The sequence below is a fragment of the Clarias gariepinus genome, chromosome 21, assembly GCF_024256425.1.
Source record: "Clarias gariepinus isolate MV-2021 ecotype Netherlands chromosome 21, CGAR_prim_01v2, whole genome shotgun sequence".
Classification (NCBI taxonomy): Eukaryota; Metazoa; Chordata; class Actinopteri; order Siluriformes; family Clariidae; genus Clarias; species Clarias gariepinus.
In genome coordinates this window covers 1,824,804-1,850,216 of record NC_071120.1, presented here as the reverse complement: position 1 = coordinate 1,850,216, position 25,413 = coordinate 1,824,804, and the positions used below count along the sequence as shown (strand labels likewise).

At 39.2% G+C, this 25,413-nt stretch overlaps 2 protein-coding genes across 2 annotated transcripts; both read right to left on the bottom strand.

The window, feature by feature from the left end:
• Window positions 1-1,139: 1,139 nt before the first annotated feature.
• Window positions 1,140-6,480, bottom strand: LOC128508999 (uncharacterized). Its single transcript, XM_053480505.1, has 4 exons — window positions 6,393-6,480; window positions 2,951-2,995; window positions 2,534-2,830; window positions 1,140-1,820 (listed from the first exon to the last, which is right to left on the bottom strand). The coding sequence occupies exons 2-4, from the start codon at window positions 2,991-2,993 to the stop codon at window positions 1,480-1,482; spliced, it is 681 nt and encodes a 226-aa protein (XP_053336480.1). The 5' UTR covers window positions 2,994-2,995; window positions 6,393-6,480; the 3' UTR covers window positions 1,140-1,479.
• A 15,321-nt stretch (window positions 6,481-21,801) lies between these two features.
• Window positions 21,802-25,012, bottom strand: LOC128509706 (uncharacterized). The gene is made up of 10 exons (XM_053481539.1): window positions 24,766-25,012; window positions 24,026-24,114; window positions 23,656-23,805; window positions 23,381-23,526; window positions 23,109-23,245; window positions 22,891-22,984; window positions 22,689-22,800; window positions 22,376-22,602; window positions 22,114-22,285; window positions 21,802-21,984 (listed from the first exon to the last, which is right to left on the bottom strand). The coding sequence occupies exons 2-10, from the start codon at window positions 24,105-24,107 to the stop codon at window positions 21,839-21,841; spliced, it is 1,266 nt and encodes a 421-aa protein (XP_053337514.1). The 5' UTR covers window positions 24,108-24,114; window positions 24,766-25,012; the 3' UTR covers window positions 21,802-21,838.
• Window positions 25,013-25,413: the final 401 nt, after the last annotated feature.

The following is a 25,413-nucleotide window of genomic DNA, read 5'->3' as shown; positions in this document are numbered from 1 at the left end:
ATGTTAAAGCATACTTAAGTGTACTTGCTCCAGACTAATGACTAGTATACCTAAAGTTTGCTATTTTGGAACAACTAATTTTGTACTAAGTGTATTTAAGTTGTAATTAAATTGTACAAAAGCACAATTTTAAGTGTATTAAGTAAACTTTCTTTTGCTAAAGCGGAACAACTTTAAGTATACTTAGTACACTTAAAGTATATGGCTGTGTGTGTACTAACGTACATAACTGATAGTAATTAATGAAATTAAAGTATATATTTGATGTATTATAAGTACATTACAGCAATTACACGAGTAATCTACTATGAGTATATTCTTATTGCAGCAGTAACATGCTGTTATACGTCTGTCCAATTACAAATACTAAAAAAGTACACTACAAATCTACTTTATTATATTATATCATACACACAGTCTTTTATAATACTGTATTGCAAATGTGTTACCAGTACACTAAAGGTGTTTAGGATAATTTACAAATGCTAAATGCATTTTTACACTATAACATGTTTTTGAAAGGCAGATTTTATTCATGGGTTAAACAGATTTAATTTACACAAGGTTACAAAAAAACACTACTATAGTTTATTTGTGTTCAACAAAACGTGTTCACAAACACAAACTAAAATTTAAACTGGTGTGACAGACATTAGTATTAGAGTATACAGGTACAGTATTAGTTTAAACCAGAGACTGAAAGAATGTTTACGTTTACCCACTACCTCAACACCATATTTTATGTTCTGTTATGTCGTGGTTGCGCACTGTCACTTTGTTGTTGCTCTTGTTTGCACATTTGCACGTGCACTTTATGTTGTCTGTAAAAATAGTTATACTTAGCTAGTTAGTTTTTGTTAATTTATGTTGTAATTTATGTTAGGTCTCTCTGTCCTGTCTCTGCTAGCCAGTTAACTAGGCCTCTTGGTTAGCTAGTTTAGTGTCTCTGTTAATTTATGTTGTAATTTTATGTTGTATGTAGCACCTTGGTCCTGGAGGAACGTTGTTTCGTTTCACTGTGTACTAACTGTGTACTAATGGTTGTAATGACAATAAAGCGAACTTGAACTTGAACTTGAAAACAGGCCGAGAGCTACGGAGCCGTTATACCACAAGCACAGTACATGAGATTTAGCAACAACACATTAGACAATACATTCTATAGTTTAAAGTATCTACTTAATTACAAATTATCTAACAAAAACCATAAAATGTACCTTATGCCGATGAAAATAAAATAATACCGATACGAACTAACGCACGTGATGATGCAGCTTCTAGCCGTTAATTCAAACTAGAAGTGGACAATAGATGAGCCAATCAGAAAAGTGGAAAAGGGCTTCATACAGGACTGGATCAGGACTAAACTAAATATAAAACAAAGATCAGACTGATAATAAACACACACCCACACACTCATGAAGTGGTTCTGACAGATATAACTACGAGTATCAGACTATCTGTACTGGTTTACAGAGTTCAGTGCTGCTGGTCAGTGAGAGCAGTGTGTACGGAGATCTCCTCATGGTTGGTGTGATTGTGGTTGGTGAGATCGTGGTTGGTGAGATCGCGGTTGGTGAGATCGTGGTTGGTGAGATCGTGGTTGGTGAGATCGTGGTTGGTGTGTCCGTTCATCTCATTCTGTCCACGCCTGGTGTTAGCTGATCCGCCACGGAGCTGCTGAAGTTCTCTCCTCAGACGCAGGTTCATCACTAACAGGAACACAAACCCAGCTCCAACCAGCACCGGCACAAACACACACACTGTCACACACACTGCCAGAACACACTCCTGCTTCCTGTGGGGATCTGACTGCTCCTCTGCAAAACACACACACACACACACACACACACACACACACACACACACACACACACAAATTACACTCTGATCCCTATCCCCACCCAGTTTTCTGCTTTAAACACATCAACTTTGAGAACTGATGGTTGACTTGATGTCTAATAAGCCCCGCCCCTAAATCCCTGACAGATCTTAAGACTGTTCAGTGTGTGTGATGATGTCTCAGTCCCTCCCTCACCTGTCACATGGACGTGTACGATGGCCAGAGTCTCATCATTCACTGTGTCCCGTACTGTGTAGTTCCCGCTGTCAGAGCCACGCCCATCTTTAATCTGAAGAGTGTTGAGACGAGACGCTCTCTCTTTATAATCTGGACTGCAGTGTATCTTCTCCTCGTCCACGGTGCAGATCTGCAGGTTTGATGGTTGTACAGCGTCACTGGGAGTAAAACTCACCTCCACCTGGTCAGTGAGGGGTAAGTGCAGGTCTATGGGCTCTCCTGGGGTAATAACACGCCTCTCTACAGCTAAGGAGAGGAAAGTGAGGGAATTAGAGACACCAGGAGAAAGTGTGTGTAGTGTTGAGGTTCATACACTCGTATAGTGACTGTGTGATGTTTAACACTACAGGAAGCGCTGAGCACAGAGACGTACAGTGTTTAAACCTCTCCTAACACAATGACACCAGGAGCTCACACACACTCAGGACCAACTGCAGACTGAAGGACACTCACTCTGGACGAAGAGACGCACGTCACAGACCTCACTGTCCTCACACCGACACGTGTATGTCCCTCTGTTACTGTAATCAGCTGCAGTGATGGTGAGGTACGGCTTCCCCTTCAGGTACTGATCATGAGAGATGTTAAACCCCTCCTCTGACCTGCAGGAGCTCTGATCACACTGAGACACCACCTTCTGAAACCTGTTGCTCCATCTGAGTGAACCAGGACATTTCCAGTGACAGGGGAGAGGAGCGGGGTGATGGAGTTCAGCTGTTACAGAGAGATGACCGCACACAGGGGGAGGGACTGAGGGGAGATACAGAAACAGGGAAAGGAAGCGTTGGTTACTATCACACTTAGAAATGTCTTTATTGTATTATTACTAATAAATGATTAGTTTTAACTTATTATTAACATAAAACTTACAGCTGAAGATCTGCAGCCCAAACAGAAGTGTGTAGATCCACATGTCTGTAGAAACACACACACACACACACACACACAAGAATCAGAATGAAGTTTACAGATACAGTAACCCCTGAGGAGCGCCCCCCTGTGGACGCTACAAGTCCAACAGATCCGCTGAATCCCCCGGCTGACCTGGTATCAACCTGGACACGTGGAGTTTACACTTACTGTAGAGTATTTTCAGTCTCTTTTGTTTTTGACCATCAAAATATAAATGACTAAAAATCATTTTAATGACTTTTAATGAAAAATGCACTTAGAAATAAGTTTAGACAACAACAAATATAACAAACTGTAAAAGTGTAAAATCACTCAGAATTCGGCCTGTAGACTAATATGAATATTGTGGCGTGGGCGGGGCGGCGGCTGACGACCAGCATGCCTTGCGGAGATGTCGGTGTGTTCACCATGTTGGGGAAGGGTGTTTGGGTTAGTGGCTTCGGCCCTGTTTGTGTGTGTGGGGGTGTGACGTGTGAAATGTGCTCCGGTTCAGGCTGACGCTGAATTGGACGTAGGTTCCTGAGTGAAGGTGCTGTTCATGCCATACCTGCTGTGTGCCTAATAAAGTACTCCCAGCCATTGCATTGGGCAGCAAATAAGCTCACTCGTCTCTCCAGCATTCTTTCCGGCGAAAAACGCTACATTGGTGTCAGAAGTGGGATGGAGATTAACGGGTTCGAGCGCACAACGGAGGACCTTTTGAAAATCCAAGCGGGCCGCCGAGTAGCGGAGCGACTACTCGCACAGAAGAAGCGCGTTCCCGATGGAGCAAGCGCGAGCACACCACGTCAACCAACGCGCAGCAGCAAGAAGAAAATCCCGGCGCTGGATCTTGGGGCGGAGGCTGTTAGCCGGCAAGGCGACCTGCCGCTGCGCGAGGCCGAGCGCGCTGAGCCCGTATTGGCAGTACATCACAGCGGAAGAGCCGAGCGACCGGCTGCAGCTCAGTGGCGCTCGGTTCGTGAACCTAGCCGGGGACAGGGCAACCCGTCGCGGCTAGGCAACAAGCAAGTCTCCGACGTTTCGCGGCGAGGCCGAGGCACGGGATCTCGGGACTACAACGTTTTCAGGCCTGAGGGACAGCGTACACCAGCAGCCGCTAAACTAGCGCCGGTAGGACGCTTGGTAAGCTGCGCTGGGCTTTACGTCGACTGTGTGCTGGACGGCGACTTACTGCAGGCGCTCGTGGACACCGGCTCCACTGTTTCGCTGCTGCGCTCTGGATTACTGGGGCGAGATGTGAAGGTACGGGCGTGTCGCACAGCGCGAGTCCAGGTGGGTGGTCGAACTTATTCCCACGGGTTCGTTGTGGGGAATGTCGAGGAGGACTGCGTTTTGGGGTTAGACATTTTGCAAAGGTGGGGTGCGGTGCTAAATTTGTCTAGCGGAACTCTGCGTGGTAACTTCGGGGTAGCCAGGTTGCTAGGACCCAAACCACAGCCAGACAGGTTAGTAGCACACACCCGGGGGGCAGAGCTTCCGGTAGCAGACCGAGGGGGAAACCTACGCGCTAACACCAGCGTTTTACCTCGCCGGCCGGGCAGCAAAGCGCATGGTCCGTACTGCGGGCGAGTGGAGCGCCATGATGATGTAGAACCCTCGACGCAGAACATTCTCCCCATGCAGTTCTCCAGGCTCTCCGGCGGTGATCAGCCGTCCGACCCAGCGTGCAGCCGAGTTACTGCGTCACCCGCAGTGGCTTCGCCGGTGTCAAAGCTGAACCGTGATCCGCCCATCGCCAAGCAGACGGGCCCCACCCAGCGCTCGCGGGCACCGCTGCAAGACTTTCGGGTGGGGGCACCTATGGGGCGTATGGGCGTGGACACTCACAGCCGGGGGCGAGATTTTGCTGTTGGAGAGCAGGTATGGGTGTGCCCCTCCGGAAATGTCCCACTGGGTGGGCCCCTGTACGGTAATTGCTCGGCTCTCCGATGTCTTCTACTGGGTGCGGTTGGCGGGGCGGGCACGAGTTGTGCTCCACCGGGACCGTCTTGCGCCTTACCAGCCGCACGCCGAGGAAACATCGAACTCTGTGGAGGTCGGATTGCCTCAGCAATGTTAGCGTTCGTCCCTCACCTGCCAAAGGACGCCGGCGTTCCCACCGTCAGCGCCGACCGCCTTCACACCTCCGAAACAAAGTTCGTCACAGTGACCAGGGACGGTCACAGCTCGGATGGGGGCAGTGTGGCGTGGGCGGGGCGGCGGCTGACGACCAGCATGCCTTGTGGAGATGTCGGTGTGTTCACCATGTTGGGGAAGGGTGTTTGGGTTAGTGGCTTCGGCCTTGTTTGTGTGTGTGGGGGGTGTGACGTGTGAAATGTGCTTCGGTTCAGGCTGAAGCTGAATTGGATGTAGGTTTCTGAGTGAAGGTGCTGCTCATGCGCTACCTGCTGTGTGCCTAATAAAGTACTCCCAGCCATTGCATTGGGCAGCAAATAAGCTCACTCGTCTCTCCACCATCCTTTCCGGCAGAAAAACGCTACAATATGATAGATATAAACATACAAAAAAGTTGTTTTTAAATAAATGTGCAAAACTTTTTAAAATACGTAAAATGGATAAAATGACTAAATATTTCAAAGATATCTGATTAATTTTATTTTTATGGGATAAAACGGATAGGTATCGGGTATGGACTGATATAATATAAAAATAGTTGAGGTGGTAAAGTCGGGATTCGAGCTTGAGTGTTCACACATACAGCACTGTTATTATAACCGCTGAGGTAAATAACTCATACATTTCCTGTTCATAATACACATACTGTACATAATTTGTCTCTTCCACTAGGGGGCGCTGAACATCCACACTGCGAGTCCGACAGGCCCACTGAGTCCCCCGGTCCAGATGTGATCAGTACCTGTGGTTTTAAGTCTCTTATGTTTCTGACTCTGTGTTTTTTAAACAATCAGTCAGATATTTGTTCCTACAGTTACTGAATAACAACTAACAACTACTGAACAACTGAATGGTGTCATTATTAGCTTGTGTTTACCAAACCTGTCAATCATCTGTGCACGCGCGCCCCCGCAGATACAGATACCCCCCCCCCCCTGTTCCTGCAGACTCTCGTCCTGAGACGGTAGCGGGAGTCACTTAGGATTTAACTGTGCTTTATTGGCGTTACAAATATTTACATTCACATTAACAAAGCGATAGATAGAGATAAGAGGAAAATAACAGGAGTGGTGAAATAAAAAACTCTCTCTCTCTCTCTCACACACACACACACACACAGTCTGTATCGCTTCATCCAGTATATAGAGAGTGAGAGACTGAGTTCTAATAATGACTGAAGTCTAACAGAAGAGTAAAGAGAGACAGTAGATCTGTGTGAGAATCCACAGTTTAGTCCTGGTGTTAGTGTTAATTATCACACTGATCAGTAATAAACACTCACCTCAAGTGTTCAGGAGGAAACACCGGCACAGCAGAATAAAGGGATAAACTGTCCACACACTCCAGTGGAGGAGAGAGACAGAGACACAGTGCACTCTCTAACACTAAAGTTAAATCACACCGACACACGCGCACTCTGTTCCCGACACACGCGCACTCTGTTACTGCACTGAGGGGTGTGTACGGACTGACAGCGCGCGGCGCCGGCCGATAGTAGCATGAAACTTCTGCACGCGCTCTCTCATTCACTGTTTACATAGTGCGGAGAGTCCTCTTGTCTGAACGGTCTCCTTATTTGGGCAATTGGGCGGAGCCTGTCTCTATTCTAATTCACTGTGTCAGAGGACATCGCGCCTGGAAAGAGTTCTGAGTGAAGACGAGAGGCGCGGTGTCGGTTCACGTTCAGGCAGGAGGCAGTGAGGATGATGGTTTGTAGACTTTTAGCCTTTACATTCCCCTTTATGTAGTTTAGTGTGTAGTTGAGCATCACTGCAGAAAAACTCTGATCACTGACCCTACAGCCATAAACATCTACTAAGAGGTTATGAGGTTATATAAAGACTGACTGCTGGTGTTTGTTTTCATTTGTTTGTTTGCTGTTTTTGTTTATTGTTATGACAGTTTTATTTCAGTAATCAATTTTAAAACACAGAAAAACCTGAAACACAGAAAACACTACAGTGAGGGATGTAAAGATAAAAAGTCATTCTCACAATGTAAACACTTTCTACATGTTTCATGTACATTCAATTAAAATTACACCAAATCCAGGTTTAATAAATGTGATTAAGTAATTTAGTGGACATAAACCTAACACACACTTCTGCTCTCGAGCGTCCAGCAGCAACCAGTCGAGATTGTACCTAACTTTAGATAATCCCCCCACACACACACACACAGATCATCTCCCCCTGAATAATAAAACACCTCATTAAAATCAGTAGAAAAAGTTATAGTGCTAGTTATAGTACACAGGGGGAGGGACTGAGGGTAGATACAGAAACAGGGAAAGGAAGCGTTGGTTACTATCACACTTAGAAATGTCTTTATTGTATTATTACTAATAAATGATTAGTTTTAACATATTATTAACATAAAACTTACAGCTGAAGATCTGCAGCCCAAACAGAAGTGTGTAGATCCACATGTCTGCAGAAACACACACACACACACACACCCACCCACACACACACACACACACACACACACACACTGTAATGGATCAGAATTAAGTTTACAGATACAGTAACACTTGTTTTTGACCATCAAAATATAAATGACTGAAAATCAAAATGATTAAATTATGACAAATGCACTTAGAAATAAGTTTAGACAACAACAAATACAACAAAATGTAAAAGTGTAAAATCACTCAGACAAAACTTTTTTTTTTTTTTTAAAGGAAAATGGATAAAAGTTCAAGTTCAAGTAGGCTTTATTTTCACTTCAACCATATACAGTTAGTACACAGTGAAACGAAACAACGTTCCTCCAGGACCAAGGTGCTACATGCAACATAAACTTACAACATAAATTAACAGAGACACTAACTAAAGACTAACTAACTAAAAGTTGTTAAAATAACTATAGAAATATTTTAAAGATATCTGATTCATTTTATTTGTATGAGATAGAACGGATAGGTATCGGGTATGGTTTATCATCATTTAAAAGAAGTTTAGGCGGTAAAGCCGGGATTCGAACTCGAGTCCTCACACATACAGTATTGTTATTATGACTGCTGAAATAAATAGCTCACACACTGGTGACTCACATATTTCCTTTTCGTAATACACATAATGTCCACTAGGGGCATCAACTGCAATTACGCACCACTGAGTCCCCCGGTCTAGATGAATCAGTACCTGTGGTTTTAAGTCTCTTATGTTTCTGACTCTGTGTTTTTTAAACAATCAGTCAGATATTTGTTCCTACAGTTACTGAATAACAACTAATAACTACTGAACAACTGAATGGTGTCATTATTAGCTTGTGTTTACCAAACCTGTCAATCATCTGTGCACGCGCGCCCCCGCAGATACAGATACCCCCCCCCCCCTGTTCCTGCAGACTCTCGTCCTGAGACGGTAGCGGGAGTCACTTAGGATTTAACTGTGCTTTATTGGCGTTACAAATATTTACATTCACATTAACAAAGCGATAGATAGAGATAAGAGGAAAATAACAGGAGTGGTGAAATAAAAAACTCTCTCTCTCTCTCTCACACACACACACACACACAGTCTGTATCGCTTCATCCAGTATATAGAGAGTGAGAGACTGAGTTCTAATAATGATTGAAGTCTAACAGAAGAGTAAAGAGAGACAGTAGATCTGTGTGAGAATCCACAGTTTAGTCCTGGTGTTAGTGTTAATTATCACACTGATCAGTAATAAACACTCACCTCAAGTGTTCAGGAGGAAACACCGGCACAGCAGAATAAAGGGACAAACTGTGGAGAAGTGGAGAGGATGCATATATACCGTAAATTGTATATTGTACATTATAAACCGTTATTGTATATTGTACATTATATACCGTTATTGTATATTGTACATTATATACCGTTATTGTATATTGTACATTATATACCGTTATTGTATATTGTACATTATATACCGTTATCGTATATTGTACATTATATACCATATATCGTATATTGTACATTATATACCGTTATTGTATATTGTACATTATATACCGTTATTGTATATTGTACATTATATACCATATATCGTATATTGTACATTATATACCGTTATTGTATATTGTACATTATATACCGTTATTGTATATTGTACATTATATACCATATATCGTATATTGTACATTATATACCATTATTGTATATTGTACATTATATACCGTATATTGTATATTGTAGGCCTACATTATATACCGTATATCGCATATTGTACATTATATACCGTTATTGTATATTGTACATTATATACCATATATCGTATATTGTACATTATATACCATTATTGTATATTGTACATTATATACCGTATATTGTATATTGTAGGCCTACATTATATACCGTATATCGTATATTGTACATTATATACCGTTATTGTATATTGTACATTATATACCGAATATTGTATATTGTACATTATATACCGTTATAGTATATTGTACATTATATACCGTTATTGTATATTGTACATTATATACCGAATATTGTATATTGTACATTATATACCGTTATAGTATATTGTACATTATATACCGTTATTGTATATTGTACATTATATACCGAATATTGTATATTGTACATTATATACCGTTATAGTATATTGTACATTATATACCGTTATTGTATATTGTACATTATATACCGTATATTGTATATTGTACATTATATACCGTTATAGTATGTTGTACATTATATACCGTATATTGTATATTGTACATTATATACCGTTATTGTATATTGTACATTATATACCGTATATCGTATATTGTACATTATATACCGTATATTGTATATTGTACATTATATACCGTTATTGTATATTGTACATTATATACCGTTATTGTATATTGTACATTATATACCATATATCGTATATTGTACATTATATACCGTTATTGTATATTGTACATTATATACCGTTATTGTATATTGTACATTATATACCATATATCGTATATTGTACATTATATACCATTATTGTATATTGTACATTATATACCGTATATTGTATATTGTAGGCCTACATTATATACCGTATATCGCATATTGTACATTATATACCGTTATTGTATATTGTACATTATATACCATATATCGTATATTGTACATTATATACCATTATTGTATATTGTACATTATATACCGTATATTGTATATTGTAGGCCTACATTATATACCGTATATCGTATATTGTACATTATATACCGTTATTGTATATTGTACATTATATACCGAATATTGTATATTGTACATTATATACCGTTATAGTATATTGTACATTATATACCGTTATTGTATATTGTACATTATATACCGAATATTGTATATTGTACATTATATACCGTTATAGTATATTGTACATTATATACCGTTATTGTATATTGTACATTATATACCGTATATTGTATATTGTACATTATATACCGTTATAGTATATTGTACATTATATACCGTATATTGTATATTGTACATTATATACCATTATAGTATATTGTACATTATATACCGTATATCGTATATTGTACATTATATACCGTATATTGTATATTGTGTTGTATTAACATTACCGTTTCCTAAAGACACACGCCTGCACTAAGGTTTATACATCAGCGGTGTATTTGAGTGTTTTCCAGAGTTTAATGTGTTCACAGTGTATTTGTCCAGTAATGACACCTTCTCTGTATTTATTAACACACAGGGGTCGCGGTGATGTGATCTTAGTCCTGGGGGAGTTTGTTACGATCTGAAGAAAACCATCTCGTTTCGTTTTGCATGTAAAATAAATAAAATAAACGTGAACACACACATTTCACTTGCATGTACAAACTGACTGCAGGCTGCTATCGGCATTCCAACATGTAACACACACACACACACACACACACACACACACGGCATAACACCGTTATAACGGACATGTGATGCATATTTAACTAATATTAGATTATAATCTGATGCTCTAAAATCAATCACTGTGCAAAACAATGAATAATCAACTACCTGACTATAGTAACACCCTAATGCCATGGTTCTCAAAGTGTGGGGCGCCCCACTAGTGGTGAATACAGACATGACAGGTGGGGCGCAATGAACGGGAGGGAATTAGTGGAAAATAATAGGAAAGTACCTATTCTAATTCATGCTTTTCTTTATTGACAATAAAGATCGGACACTCGAAACTAAACAATCACACACAAAGAAATGGATCATTAATACAAGTAAATTAAAATAACATCAGAGAAAAAGTGGAACCATAGTGCAACAATAACGGTTTAACCATGTTTGTTTTTGCATGTTAATTGGAGAGGAACAATATATAAGGAAACATTCGGTATTATATATGTCATTTCATTTATTCCAATGTGTATGCTGATGTTTCTGTATTTTTTGTTGAAAATTAATATTTTATTAATATTTCATATTTTAATATATTTTATCCTTCAGGTGCTCAACAAAGGGGAAGATCGATATCGTTCTACCCTTTTTGTTGGTGTGCGGCATTTTGCGATGATCCCTAAATCATTCGTTGCTCCGTAGAGAATAATGGTGTTTATGCTTTTAAACATGTATAATTTAAGGCGGTACTCGACCTTTTTAAAAGAAAGCTCTAGATAAGTGAGAAAGTAAGCCTGTTATAACAATAGCACGTGTATTTTATCTGTTTTGAACTCGGTGTTGTTTGATCCTATTGGTTAAGAAATTGATATTTCTATAAATAGTACACTTGGCTGATTTCGTTATCATTTTGTTGACGAGTGGGGCTCGAAAATTCACCAAATGCTTTTAAGTGGGGAATGACAGAAAATTTTGTTTGAGAACCACTCAAATGTTTGAGAATGACTCATTTTAGGAGACGGTTTGTGTTATAACTTGAGTCATTTAGTAAATCTGTTGTGATGCACTAAATGACTCAAATGACTAAAAATGACTGAAACTAAAGTACATTACCAGATTAATATTTCATTTGTAATGAATTTGCCTTCGTTCCAGCAGGTCACAGTCATATAGAGAAGGCAAATACACGGTTGCATTGCTTGTCTAATCTATTCATTATTATTTTGATTATATCAGTCAAATGTACTTTTTGTGTGACACAACATGAAGCATTTAACAACAAACTCTACTATTTTTTACAATAACCTAACCTCATGTCATGATTAATTAGGCAGTATTTTTAATTTTTGTGACACTTGTCAGATTTTTGGATAAACAAACAAACAAAAAAAAAGTCATATTTGGGAATTAAACCTGGGACCTTTAGCTCCACAACCTGCCCCTGCCTAATGCATAAAAATGTTCATTTTGGTTGCAAATATAAAAATTACAATGATATTAGCAGTCTACAACTAGAGGGAAACATCAAGAATTGTCATAACATTTCACCTAATGTTTTTCTAAATTTTTCTTTTTCCTTCATTATTTCTCCACCCTCTTCCCACCATCAAGCAGACTATTGTTCCTATTGGTTAAGGCATTGGACTATGGTTTGAAAGGACCCAGGTTCAAATCTCATGACCACCAAGTCGTCCCTGATCTCTGATGTAATGAGATCAAAATATAAGTCGCTTTGGATAAGGGCATCTGCCGAATGCCTAAATGTAAATGTGGAATATCATTTAAAAATAAATAAACTTAGAAATGATGAACTACTGAACAGTATGAATATGTTTAGCACTCAGTACTTGGTTGAGGCTCCCTGAGCATGAATTCCTGCAGCAATGCGGCGTGGCATGGAGGTGATCAGTCTGTGTCTCTGTTGAGGTCTTACTGTATGGAAGCCCAGGTTGGAAGCTTCCTCTTCACAATCCTCCATAGATTCTTTATGAGGTTTAGGTCAGGCGAGTCTGCTGGTCCATCAAGCACAGAGACACCATGGTCCTTAAACCAGTTTTTAAAGTGCCCCTATTATGACATTTTAAAGGTTGCTAATATTGCTTAATGAGTCTCTTAAAACTTGAGTTTGAGTTTTAAGGTCAAAAAACACTTTAGTTTTCTCCAAAAATAGATTTAATTTTATTCAATTCAATTCAATTTTATTTGTATAGCGCTTTTAGCAATTTTCATTGCCGCAAAGCAGCTTTACACAGTCAAAAGAATTATTTAAGTTTGTATGAAATGTGAATTTGTATGAATCAAAATGGTCAGTTTGTCCCTGGTGAGCAAGCCGAGGGCGACAGTGGCAAGGAAAAACTCCCTGAGATGGTAATAGGAAGAAACCTTGAGAGGAACCAGACTCAACAGGGAACCCATCCTCATCTGGGTGAAACAGAAAGCAGTAAATGATCTGCATTTATACAGTGTATTTTATCCCATTTCTAAATGATTCGTAAACGACTAGTGTGAAGCAGTTTAAAGATTGAGTCTGTCTAAACCCCTCCTTTCCGCGAGCCCTCACTGCTGTGATTGGTCAGATGGCACAAAGATTTATGACTGGTCTACCGCTAAAGAGTGTGTCGGAAAACGAAACACCCATAACCATAACTGAACGATGGCTCTGGAGACGCGTCAATACATAGAAAAGATGGCGTCGGTTTTACAGTGTAACGACCAGCTAATTTTATATTAACTGTGGCTAAAAAAATCCGGAGGTCTTTTATCTTTGTGTCGGTGTTGCGTTAAAAGGCCGGTGAGCAAAAAGGACAAACACAAACAAGTAGATAAAGCAAACGTGTATTATACAAAACTAAATAAAGTAAACGAAAAAGATCCACCACAACCAAACAAAGATATAAACAATATTTACAAACTACATATAATAAACTGTATGTGTATGTAAACGCGAGTGAGTGGAAAATGTCAGAAGTCCGTGTTTATTGTATGTGTGTTAGAGGAGCATGTTTCGGTCTCACCGGGGTCCGAGAGGCCGATGACGGAGGGTGAGAAGTCCGGGGAATATGTCCAGTCAAAGATAATCAAGTTAAAAAATCTTCGAAAGAAAATGATCCACAACAATCTCTCCTTCTCTCGTCCAAACAAATAATGGCAGTGCTGCTGCTGCACCATCACTACTACTACCCCGCTCTTTCCCGGCTGTTACTTTGAAGGCAGATCAGGTGACCTTTTACGACCTCTGACCTCCTGCGACCAGGAAGTGTAGTTCTACGAGGGGGGGGAGTGAGGCACTAAAACACAGTCCTTGTCCTCCCCTCCAGGGACATGTAACCGAACGGGTCCTTTTTAGAAAAGCACCGCTGTTTTTCATTATTCAGCATGTGTATTAATGCCCTTATGTTCTATATTAAAAAAACCCTTATGTGGCTGCGCTACAACCGTATGAATTCGAGCCGGAATCTGACGATGAAACGGTTGAAGTGGCACATCGACAAGAAACTGTTTCGCAAGCATGACTGGAGCAGGACGTTTCTCAGTGGTAAGTGTCATATGTTAATGTTAAATGCACGGGCGCTCGTGATGTGCATATGTGTGTGTGATGCATTTTTTTCCTCTGGGCTTACCATAGAAGAGTAAGGGGCATGTGCACTTCACGAGTGTTAAGTTCAGTTTTGGTGAATGGTGGAGAATAAACAGTTAAACAGAATTTTGTGTGCTCTCGTTTTTATTGTTTTTTTATACTTTAAGTGTTTAAGCGAACCCGGCATGAATGCTCGATCACAGTGCAGTGTGGTAACGTTAATTGTAAGATGGTGGGCAGGTTGTTCGTGACATAGAACGTGGGCGAACATTATGCAAATATGTTACGGAGTGACGTGGATCCAAAACAAAGAAAAATTAGATTTGCTAACGACTCGTTTAGACGAATGTGAGCCGACTCTTTTTTTTAATAGGCAAAAACTTCATTTATGGTGCGGCATCACAGATAGTGCAGATAGTTTATGTTCACATACAGCTACATGACACACTGCATGAAAGATCATATTTGAAAAAGCATAATAGGGCCACTTTAACTCTCTCCTAACACAATGACACCAGGAGCTCACACACACTCAGGACCAACTGCAGACTGAAGGACACTCACTCTGGACGAAGAGATGCACGTCACAGACCTCACTGTCCTCACACCGACACGTGTATGTCCCTCTGTTACTGTAATCAGCTGCAGTGATGGTCAACCAGGACATTTCCTGTTGACGCACACACACACAGACAGACAGACACACACACACACACACACACACACACACACACACACACACACCTACCTGCTGTAATGAAAGATCAGAATGAAGATACAGATACAGTAATACCTGAGGAGCGCCCCGCCCTGCGCCGCCCCGCCCCGCCCTGGACTCTTGCAGATGTAGATGAGAAACTTGAATCACAGAATCCTTAAAATCCACTGAATCTTGGACTCATACATCAGTATATATAATTTATACATATAATAGTATTTTCAGTCTCTTTTGTTTTTGACCATATAAATGTCTGAAAATCAAGAATTATCAAATGTTTATTTTAATGAGAAATGCATTTAGTAGTACACACTCCAGCAGAGGAGAGAGAGACAGTTTACTCTCTAACCCTAATGTGAAACTGAAGAGCATCTAGAAGAAGTCACTGACGGCATTGACTCGAACATACTGCAGAGTAGATGCACCAAACCACAACACAAATCTCCAAACTATCCACCATCTCTCACATCGCTGTGTTTCGCTGTGAGAGAGACAACTCAATCTCATTTCATTTTCACAAATGAGAGTTCTGACTACAACCTACACACACACACACACACACACACACACACACACACTTTGTAGACTTTTGCCCTTTCCATCCCTCTAATTTCTGTAGTTCGGTGTGTAGTTGAGCATCACTGCAGAAATACTCTGATCACTGACCCTACAATGTGGGCGATGCAGAACATATGTCTCGTAAGCATCTTACACACTTTGTAGGGTTTCCCTGGCCATGAACCTCTGCGTCGTTTTTAAAGGGGAATTTCCATAGAGTGGCAGGTTTGTCTTTTGTAGTAAAAGCTATGATGCATATTTAATATGTAGTCATACTGTTTATATCAGAGGTGGAAAGTAATGAATTACATTTACTCACATTACTGTAATTGAGTAGATTTTAGGGGTACTTCTACTTTTTAAAGTAGTTTTTAAAATCTGTAATTTTACTTTTACTTAAGTATATTTTGTTTAAAGTATTGTACTTCACTACATTTTAAATCATATTCACTACTGAGTTAAAAATAAATGAATAAAAATGAAAAATAATAAAAATAATACAACGGGGTAGAAAAAAATTGCACCCCGGAAACCACTGCACTGATTGATTGATGGAGAACAAATGCGTTAAATTCACAAGAACGATGGAGACAAAACAGATGTCAGTGATGCAGAAACAGCTGAAAGTGAAATTCCAACAAATTCTTATGATCAAACCCCTGGTCATATTAAAGCCACCACTTTGATTTCAAGCACAACAAAGGGAACAGATTCATTATGTGAGTGTGTTCCATCCCCCCCCCCACACCCCCGCTGGTAAAAAAAAGTAACTCAGTAACTTTTACTGATTTTTAATGTGTTACTTTTTACTTTTACTTGAGTAGATTTTTATGAGGGTAACTTTACTTGTACTTCAGTAAAAGTTCACTAAAGTAACAGTACTTATACTTAAGTACAACATTTTATTACTCCTTCCACCTCTGGTTTATATACACAGTACATCCGGAAAGTATTCACAGTGCATCACTTTTTCCACATTTTGTCACAGCCTTATTCTAAAATGGATTAAATTCATTTTTATCCTCAAAATTCTACACACAACAACCCCATAATGACAACATGAAAAAAGTTTACTTGAGATTTTTGCAAATGTATAAAATATTTTTTTAAAAGAACATGAGTACATAAGTGTTCACAGCATTTGCAAAAATGAGCTCAGGCGCATCCTGTTTCCCCTGATCATCCTGTTTCCCCTGATCACCCTGTTCACCCTGATCATCCTTGAGATGTTTCTGCAGCTTAATTGGAGTCCACTTGTGGTAAATTCAGTTGATTGGAGATGATTTGGAAAGACACACACCTGTCTATATAAGGTTCCACAGGTGACAGTTCATGTCAGAGCACAAACCCAGCATGAAGTCAAAGGAACTGTCTGTAGACCTCAGAGCTCTTTGTTGTAGTACCATATTCTTTCCATTTGAAGATGATGGATTTAATGGTGCTCCGGGGGATCACCAAACATTTGGATATTTTTTATAACTCTGACTTGTTTGGAGAGCTTCTTGGTCTTCATGGTGTTATGATGCCTCTGGGGCCTTTCAGAAAAGGTGTGTTTATATAGTTTATATAGATTATGTGACACTCAAGCTGCTTCATTTCACTAATTATGTGACATCTGAATATAATTGGTTGCACTAGAACTGGGGGGTGAATACATTTGCACACGCCAATTTTCAGATAAAAAAATTATATATATATATATATATATATATATATTGTAGCGTTTTTCTGCCGGAAAGGATGGTGGAGAGACGAGTGAGCTTATTAGGTACTTTATTAGGTACACAGCAGGTATGGCATGAGCAGCACCTTCACTCAGGAGCCTACATCCGCCATCCGCCATCCGCCTGAGCCTGAACCAGAGCACATTTCACACGTCCCACGTCCCACACCCCACACACACAAACAGGGCCGAAGCCACTAACCCAAACACCTTTCCCCAACACGGTGAACACACCGACATCCCCGAAGGCATGCTGGTCGTCAGCTGCCGCCCCGCCCACGCCACAATATATACACACACACATGAAGTGAATAAATGACTAAATAAATGTAAATAAACTCCACACAGCTTTAAACTGACTCATTTCCAATATGTTCCACTACACAGTAAAAACAGAAGTGTTAATTTAACTCCTAAAGAGGACAGGGGTAGCTCAGTGGTTAAGGCATTGGACTACGGTTCGGAAGATCCCAGGTTCAAACCCCACAACCACCAAGTTGCCACTGTTGGGCCCTTGAGTGCGGCCCTTAACCCTCAACTGCTCAGATGTGTTATGAGATAAAAATGTAAGTCACTCTGGATAAGAGCGTCTGCCAAATGTCTAAATGTAAATGTAAATGAATTTGACTCTGTTTCAGATAACATTTGGTCCCACTCGAAATCAGTGTAAAATTTACTCTTTGGTCAGTGTCAAGTTTTTAGAGTTAATTCTACTCAATATTGAGTAAAAAATAACAATGAATTGTGTAAAAGTATTTAACACTGTAGTTTAATCACACTGTTAAGAGTAATATGATTACACAGTATAGAGTTAATTTATCTACAATTTTACTTAAAAAATGACACTTTAAGTGTAATGTTTACTTTATTTCTCTACAGTGTTTTAAAATATATATAAATCATAAGATGCATTGTTACTGAATTATATAGAACTATCAATACTATCCAAATAAAAACAAGCACAATAACACTAGATCACAGAACTCACAATTTATTGTGAAAAAGCATTTCAATGTTGAATTGAGTTGAACATTGAATTTACAATGCCTTGTATCTGACAGAAACATGTATAACAATGTTTTTTTACAAACATTTTTCTCTTACCAGAGAAAGCAATATGGCACAACAAGGAGAGTTGTGTCAGTCCCTCCATATGACATTTGTATGTCAAAAGGCCTAGGGTAATGCAGGTTGTCGACATGAAAAAAAACCAAATCCTTCTTTGATCTGATCACCTCATATGCGTGGAAATGTTCTTGAAAAGTTTCTGTAACTAAAGGCACTGTGAGTAGCAACAGTTTTTCACACATTATCAGAACTGACTCAATTTGAAAAAACACGGGCACTTCAGATTCAACTTTGCCACAGATAACCAAGTTTGGCCGATAAATAAACCCATTATGTTTCGCCCATTTAACCTTCATAACCTGAATGCTACTAGCCACTTGCATTGCCATAGCAATTTCAGAACCTCCTCTTACCATATTTAAAGACACCATTTTTCCTGGACCAATATCTAACCGACTAAAAGTTGTTGAACTTCGCCAACTGTGTGCCATATGAATCTGATGCTTTTTTGCAAGCGTTTTAGTAATATTTTTAAATGATTTAAGCTGTTTTTTGAAAAAATTATGCTTGCCTTCATACCTCATACACCAACTATGAAGGACAGGCCCAATTTTCTGAATGCAGCGGGGATAGTGGATAAGAAAATGGTGCTTTGGTAAAAGGTTTTTCTGAGGGTACAACTTCTTAAACAGTGTGTGGTGATCCACAATTAAATGTTTTAAATATACACATAAACCTTGAGATAACATGGGCGAGAATATAATGTTTATTATTTGAAGTAATAAAAGAAGCAGGCCCCAGTGTTGGTCAGTAGAAGTTACTAAATCTCCAAAGATAAGAGGAACATTCCGAAGTAAGCACCAGGACTGAACTGCATTCAGTCCCAGATCATTAGATCCTTCAGCTAAATTAACAGATACAGGCCTGTTGTTTCTCTCCATGAAACCATAATCAAAACTTTGTATTCTTGAATGTATTTCTGCTGATGTAACATGTTTTTCCTTCAAATACAGAAATAATAACTTCAATTCGTACTGGCCCACCCCTTCTAACACATCATGCATCACATCAACTGAAAAGTTCTCTGTTGTGTGAAAATACTCCAATGAATTTAATATGCATGACCTTTTCACACCAAAAACGTATGGAAGGGATGGATTACAAGCCATTTCTTGACAGTGAGCAGTGTGTATGTCTTTGGTGCGCAAAACTACTTTGGAAGAATCTTCAGAGAATTCTGTCTGAAAGTCCTCCTTTTCTGCTAAACAGAACCTGCAACAGTACCTTGCACTGAAAGACTCCACCAGTCCAAACAAACTATGTAAACCCAAATTATCACCAGTAACCTGTACTACAGTGCCACGAACATAACCATTGTATAATGGAATCTCAATACCATCACTCTCTAACACTTTAATGTCTCGAACAATGGGAGCAAAAATTTCACTAAAACCATACCGTTTAACATCTTGAGTATGAAATAAGGCGCACAGGTGTATGTTAGCCAAGAAAGAATTCCATTTTGGAGAGAAGTTTCTTAAAGTAAAATATACTCCACCCAATTTATGAATACCTCGCTTAGGACCCAGAGGGTTGGCGACCTCAAAATCATCATAGAACATCTGGATCTGTATTGTCTGCTTCTCAGTTGAGAACAGGGGGTGACTTTTAAAAAAAGATCCATCACAAATATCTCTCAGTCTAGAGTCGCTAGTAGCTGAGCTTTGCAACATTTCTGCAACATACTGACTTTTAAATATTGACTGCAGTGTAGATAAAATTGGAATATACATGAATTTATCTTGAACTACTACCTGATCATATGTTCCAGTCTTTTTATTTCGTCTTGTGTCAAATCTTGAACCAATCACACATTCAACTGGTTCTACTATTTCCCACTTGTCAGTCATAAATTTGGATCTCTTGTATTCCGAATTTAGAATTGTGAAAGGATTCTCTAACCCCTCAAAACATGCCTCAACTTTCTTGCACATTTCCGTTTCTCTTTCATTACTAAATACATCTTTTATCACTGTCTCTTTAGCATGCTCATGGATATCTTGAACGATCTCTTCCATGGAAATCACTACAGAATTCAGTGTACTTTGACCAACACCTGCTGCCTTTAGATCAGAAATTACAGCTGAACAACTATTTACAATGTATGGCGAAGATAACTGTGACTCGGCCTCTAAATATTCAGTCGACTCTTCAACATGAGAAACATTACCTGTATTGATGGTACTTTGAGGATATGAATGATCATAATCTACAGAATCAACTAAACTGCTTCCATGGCACTTATTAAGATGCTTTCTTAAACCAGAAAAACTACCAAAAGAACGTGAGCATCCTTCTTGACCACACTTCAGAAAAAGAGTCCTGCCTGTAAATAGCCCATGAATTACCTTAAAGTGTTTAACAAGGTTGTTTGGACTTCCATGGTCACTTTTGCAAAGAAAACACTTCATCGTTTTATCTCAACTAATGCACCATTCTTGCTCGCAACTCTGCAACTCTAGGAGTCTCCTTTGTTTCCCCCATGTCGATGTTATAAATGGTTGTTTGCACAAAAGTGAAAAAGCTGCTCAGAGAAAAACTGTATGACGTACCAAAGACGTAATGGGCTTTAAAGAGTTCGTCAAAAACTCCAACTGAACCTGTTGCCTTGCATGGAAGTGCATGCTTGTCAACCACAATGAAGTATGAGTGAATGGTGCTCTGTGTGGATCCCTGGGCGAGAAGGTAGGGCTGACTGCTTTGGGTAATGTTATCTAGATGTTGCTGCACACTGGTTCCAACCTACATCAAAGCACATTCAACAGAATTTTTAGGTGACTAACTTCTGACAATAGATCAGATCACCTTAAACTGTGCACAAGATCAAGGTTCCAGGATTAAAACATTCCAGGATTAAAACATTCCATGGTGACCAACGGTTTGAGGGTTCAAATGAGGGGTCAAATGTCCAAAAGTATATAATGTTTTTATTTATTTTGAAAACGACAGATTGTTTTGCTAGATAAGAACCTTATTTCTCTGATGGGATTGTGTCAAGTCTTTGAAGCAGTATTGAGACAGACTTTGAACCCTCATTTGAACCCTCAAACCGTTGGTCACCATGGAAGTCCATTATTTGGAGACAAATCCTGGAATGTTTTCCGCAAAAACCTTAATTTCTTTTCGACCGAAGAAAGAAAGACATGGACCTCTTGGATGACATGGGGGTTAGTAAATAATCAGCAAAACAATTTTTATAAGTGAACTAATCCTTTAAGCATACCTTTTGAAATCTGATGAGCTGATCTACAGCTTGATATGCAGACAGCTTTCCCGGCCTCTTTCTACCTTGTGCAGATGGTGGTAGCAAATGTAGCAGCAGCAAGATGGCGGACATGTCACTGTCCCAGCCTACAAATAAGTACATTAGAACCTGGTTAACATTATGCCATGGCATAGTATTCAAATTTGAGAACTTGCACCATTACGAAAATGTACACTACACACCTACATTAAAAAGTAAAACAGTTCCATTCATACCATTCTCAACTTCAGCAGCTGACTCAGCATTGTGGATCAAATCCAAGAGCTCTGTGGTGGGTACAAGTCCGTGACTTTCCTTTATTACTTTTGCTTTGAAAGTGGTTGGCCACTTCTCCAAGAATTTGTTGGCCGTGGTCTCACCAAACATAAGTCTGAAATCTTGTTCTATCTGCAATGTAACACACACAGACAGAAGTGATGAGTGATGCCTAATGCTACATTGGATATTTTGGTGATGCAGTGAATTAAGATGTCATACCAGTCCTGGTGTGTCCAGAAATCGTGGGAAGACCAAGAAGACATCTGATGATTTGGCTTCATCGTTGACCATTGCTTGCCGATATATGAAGGTCATTTCCATCTTCTCGCGGACAGTCTTTTCATCAGCAGAGTGTCTCAAAACAGAAATAGCTGCTTCCACATCCTCATCAGATGGCGGAAGGGCTGAAGGGCTGACGGGCTGACGACCACGGCCTGGCCCACCAACTTAAGAAAAAATACAATGTTAAGAACTGATTTCTGTACAATTCACAGGTCACCACTATAATCACATCACTGATCAGTAAACATACCTTTAGGAGATTTGCTGACTGAGGCACCTCTTTCCTCTGCTGTTTTTCTTTGTATGGTCTTCAATCGCCATGCAAGGTATCCCGAACCACTCTCCGGATCGTAGTAATGTTCCTATGTGATTATAAATAAATTATAAATGAGTACTATTAACATTTCAAAGAGTGAATATGTGCATAATGTTGCAATAACCCATTTACTTACATATCCATGCTGTGAGTATGGGTCTTCTAGATAGGGAAACAAAGCTACTATCCCCTGTGCATACATCACTCTGACACTTTTGGGGGGGGATGTCCTAGCATATGAATTCAAATTTAACATCACACTCAACTGACATTGCACAACACAATTTACATAATTAATAACTGTACAACAATAACAATGTTTCTTTACAGCCCATCTATATGCTTAATGCTTACCCATGTGTTTCTGTCATCTCAGCAGCAAGTATGTTAATCATCTGTCTTCTGGTGGTATCTGTCAGAGATTTGGTTTTTCCATACTCTTGCATAATGCGTTCACCACCAGGCTTTGATGTTAGTATTTTTTCAATCAACTAAAGGTGGAATAAAATGTGCTTTCCGTTATTGTAAAACCATATGTAATGCTGAAAAAAAAAAGCTATCTAAAGAACACTTCCCATGGTGAAACAACATTCAGATTGGACTTAACAGCAATTTCCACCACTTACCGCTTTTGCCTCATAGTTTATGTGACATGGCCTTTTAGGCTGGCTTCTTTCGGCAGCAGCTATTTCTTCAACAGGGTCACACATCGTGAAATTCAGGATGACGGTGTCATCAGATGTACCCGAGCATGATGATGATTGAGAGGCACCTGTTCATTATGAAATTTGTACAAAACATAGAAACATATTACAAGAAACAGTTATTTTTAAAACAATAAATGTTCTCATTCCGGCCTTTGAACTAAACAAACTAATTTGTGAATTGTCTGAATGAATACCAAGTCCTCCATTGCCCAGCATGATTCTGAAAGTTCCAGGTGACTCCTTCACTATTTCTTCAAAAACCTCTGTGTCAACTTCTGTGTCTGACTGGTCATACACCTTAATGTCTGGCTGCCTGCTTTCTGGTATGTTGAATTTTAGACACGCTGTTTAAAAAAAATAAAATAAAAAAACATGCATTCCCTCACAAGAATCAAAGGTCATATTTAAGTTTGCCTCATGTATTCACAAAATGATGAAAGACAAGTATCTGCACCCAATTTTATGTAACTGAAAATATAAAGCACAGCAGAAATGATTAGCTAGATATCATAACATAATAGGTGCTGTATCATTGGGTGATATTGCTTTAACCTAATGACCCACCTTCTTTCAAGAAAGCATCCAATGTCAGCTCAGACAGCTTGACATATTTCTGCTCTTCCCCGAATTGAACACGCAACAGCATTTTGCCCCTGTTAACAAAAAAATATATATTCAAAATCATAATTTAGGGCTGGTTCAACTAAGAATTATCTATCCATTTCTCTCAGTAGTGGCAATGCACTATGCATTACTTAGATGTTACACTGCAATTACAAAGAGTGGCTGAAGTTATGCTGGTTGAATATAACGTTAGGCTATTTTCTGCAGCAAATGGGTTAACGTTAACTTAGGCTAGTTAAAGTTTAGAGGTACCGCGTCCCACTAGCTACCAAATAACTGTGCCAAAGTTAGCTAGCTCATTAGCTATTTTAGTTCAAACAGTAACCCGTTAAAATGGTTAAGCCATGTTAAACAAACACGTCATGCAATCAGTGATCTAGAGCTAGACCAACATCAGAATCATGCTAACATTACCAGTATAAAAAACCCAGATTAACGTTGAATGGGAAGCTAAAACAATAGATATTAAATATTTTGTTGTTATATCGACCGAGCTAACGTTATTTTACGCATAAATCATTCTGACCAAATTCATTCGTGAAAATATTGCAAGTAAGAAACACAGTTACCGATACGGATTAGCTGGTTAGTTGTATTATGACCTCAACTAATATCAGATTAAATTATGTAAAGTTAAAAAATACCGTTTGTGTGTTGACAACACAGGGATTATTACTTACCTAGCAATATCAGTGGCCTAACGTTACTCCAGAGCGATCTTTCTCCACCGACAAACGTGCCAATCTTCAGCACAACAGAGTGGCGGGTATTCATCACTGCTGTAGAGTTGAAATTGTCATGCGTTTCTGCAGATTTTTACACTCACTTTTAACTCCACTGATAGAGCAACTTTACTCTCCCAAATGTTGAAAATACTCTATTTGGGTTAAAATAACTTTACTCTGAAATATTAACACCCCATTTTTTACTGTGTATAAAGCTCTTCTCCAATCATTTAATTTTATATATCTGATATAACAGCAACCCATTTCATTCAGTTTATGACAAACACAATTGTAATGCTATTTTTATATTTTTACACCACATTTATTTATTTATTTATTTTGACCAAATTTTCTAAATATAACTCGTCCAGAAGGATTTTTATTTCCAGTGAAACAAAACCACCTAATATTTTGTCAATTAATTTCAGAGTTTTATTTCCAGTATAAATAATATGACATTTATTAGTTATAAAGTTAAAGTATAATTTATTCAAACCTACAGTTTAATCATCTCTGGTGTTGTTAATAAGTTCCTGCACTGGTGTAAGACCACAGTGGTGTATACAGGAGTATAATTATACAGAGAGATAAACACTGATTGTA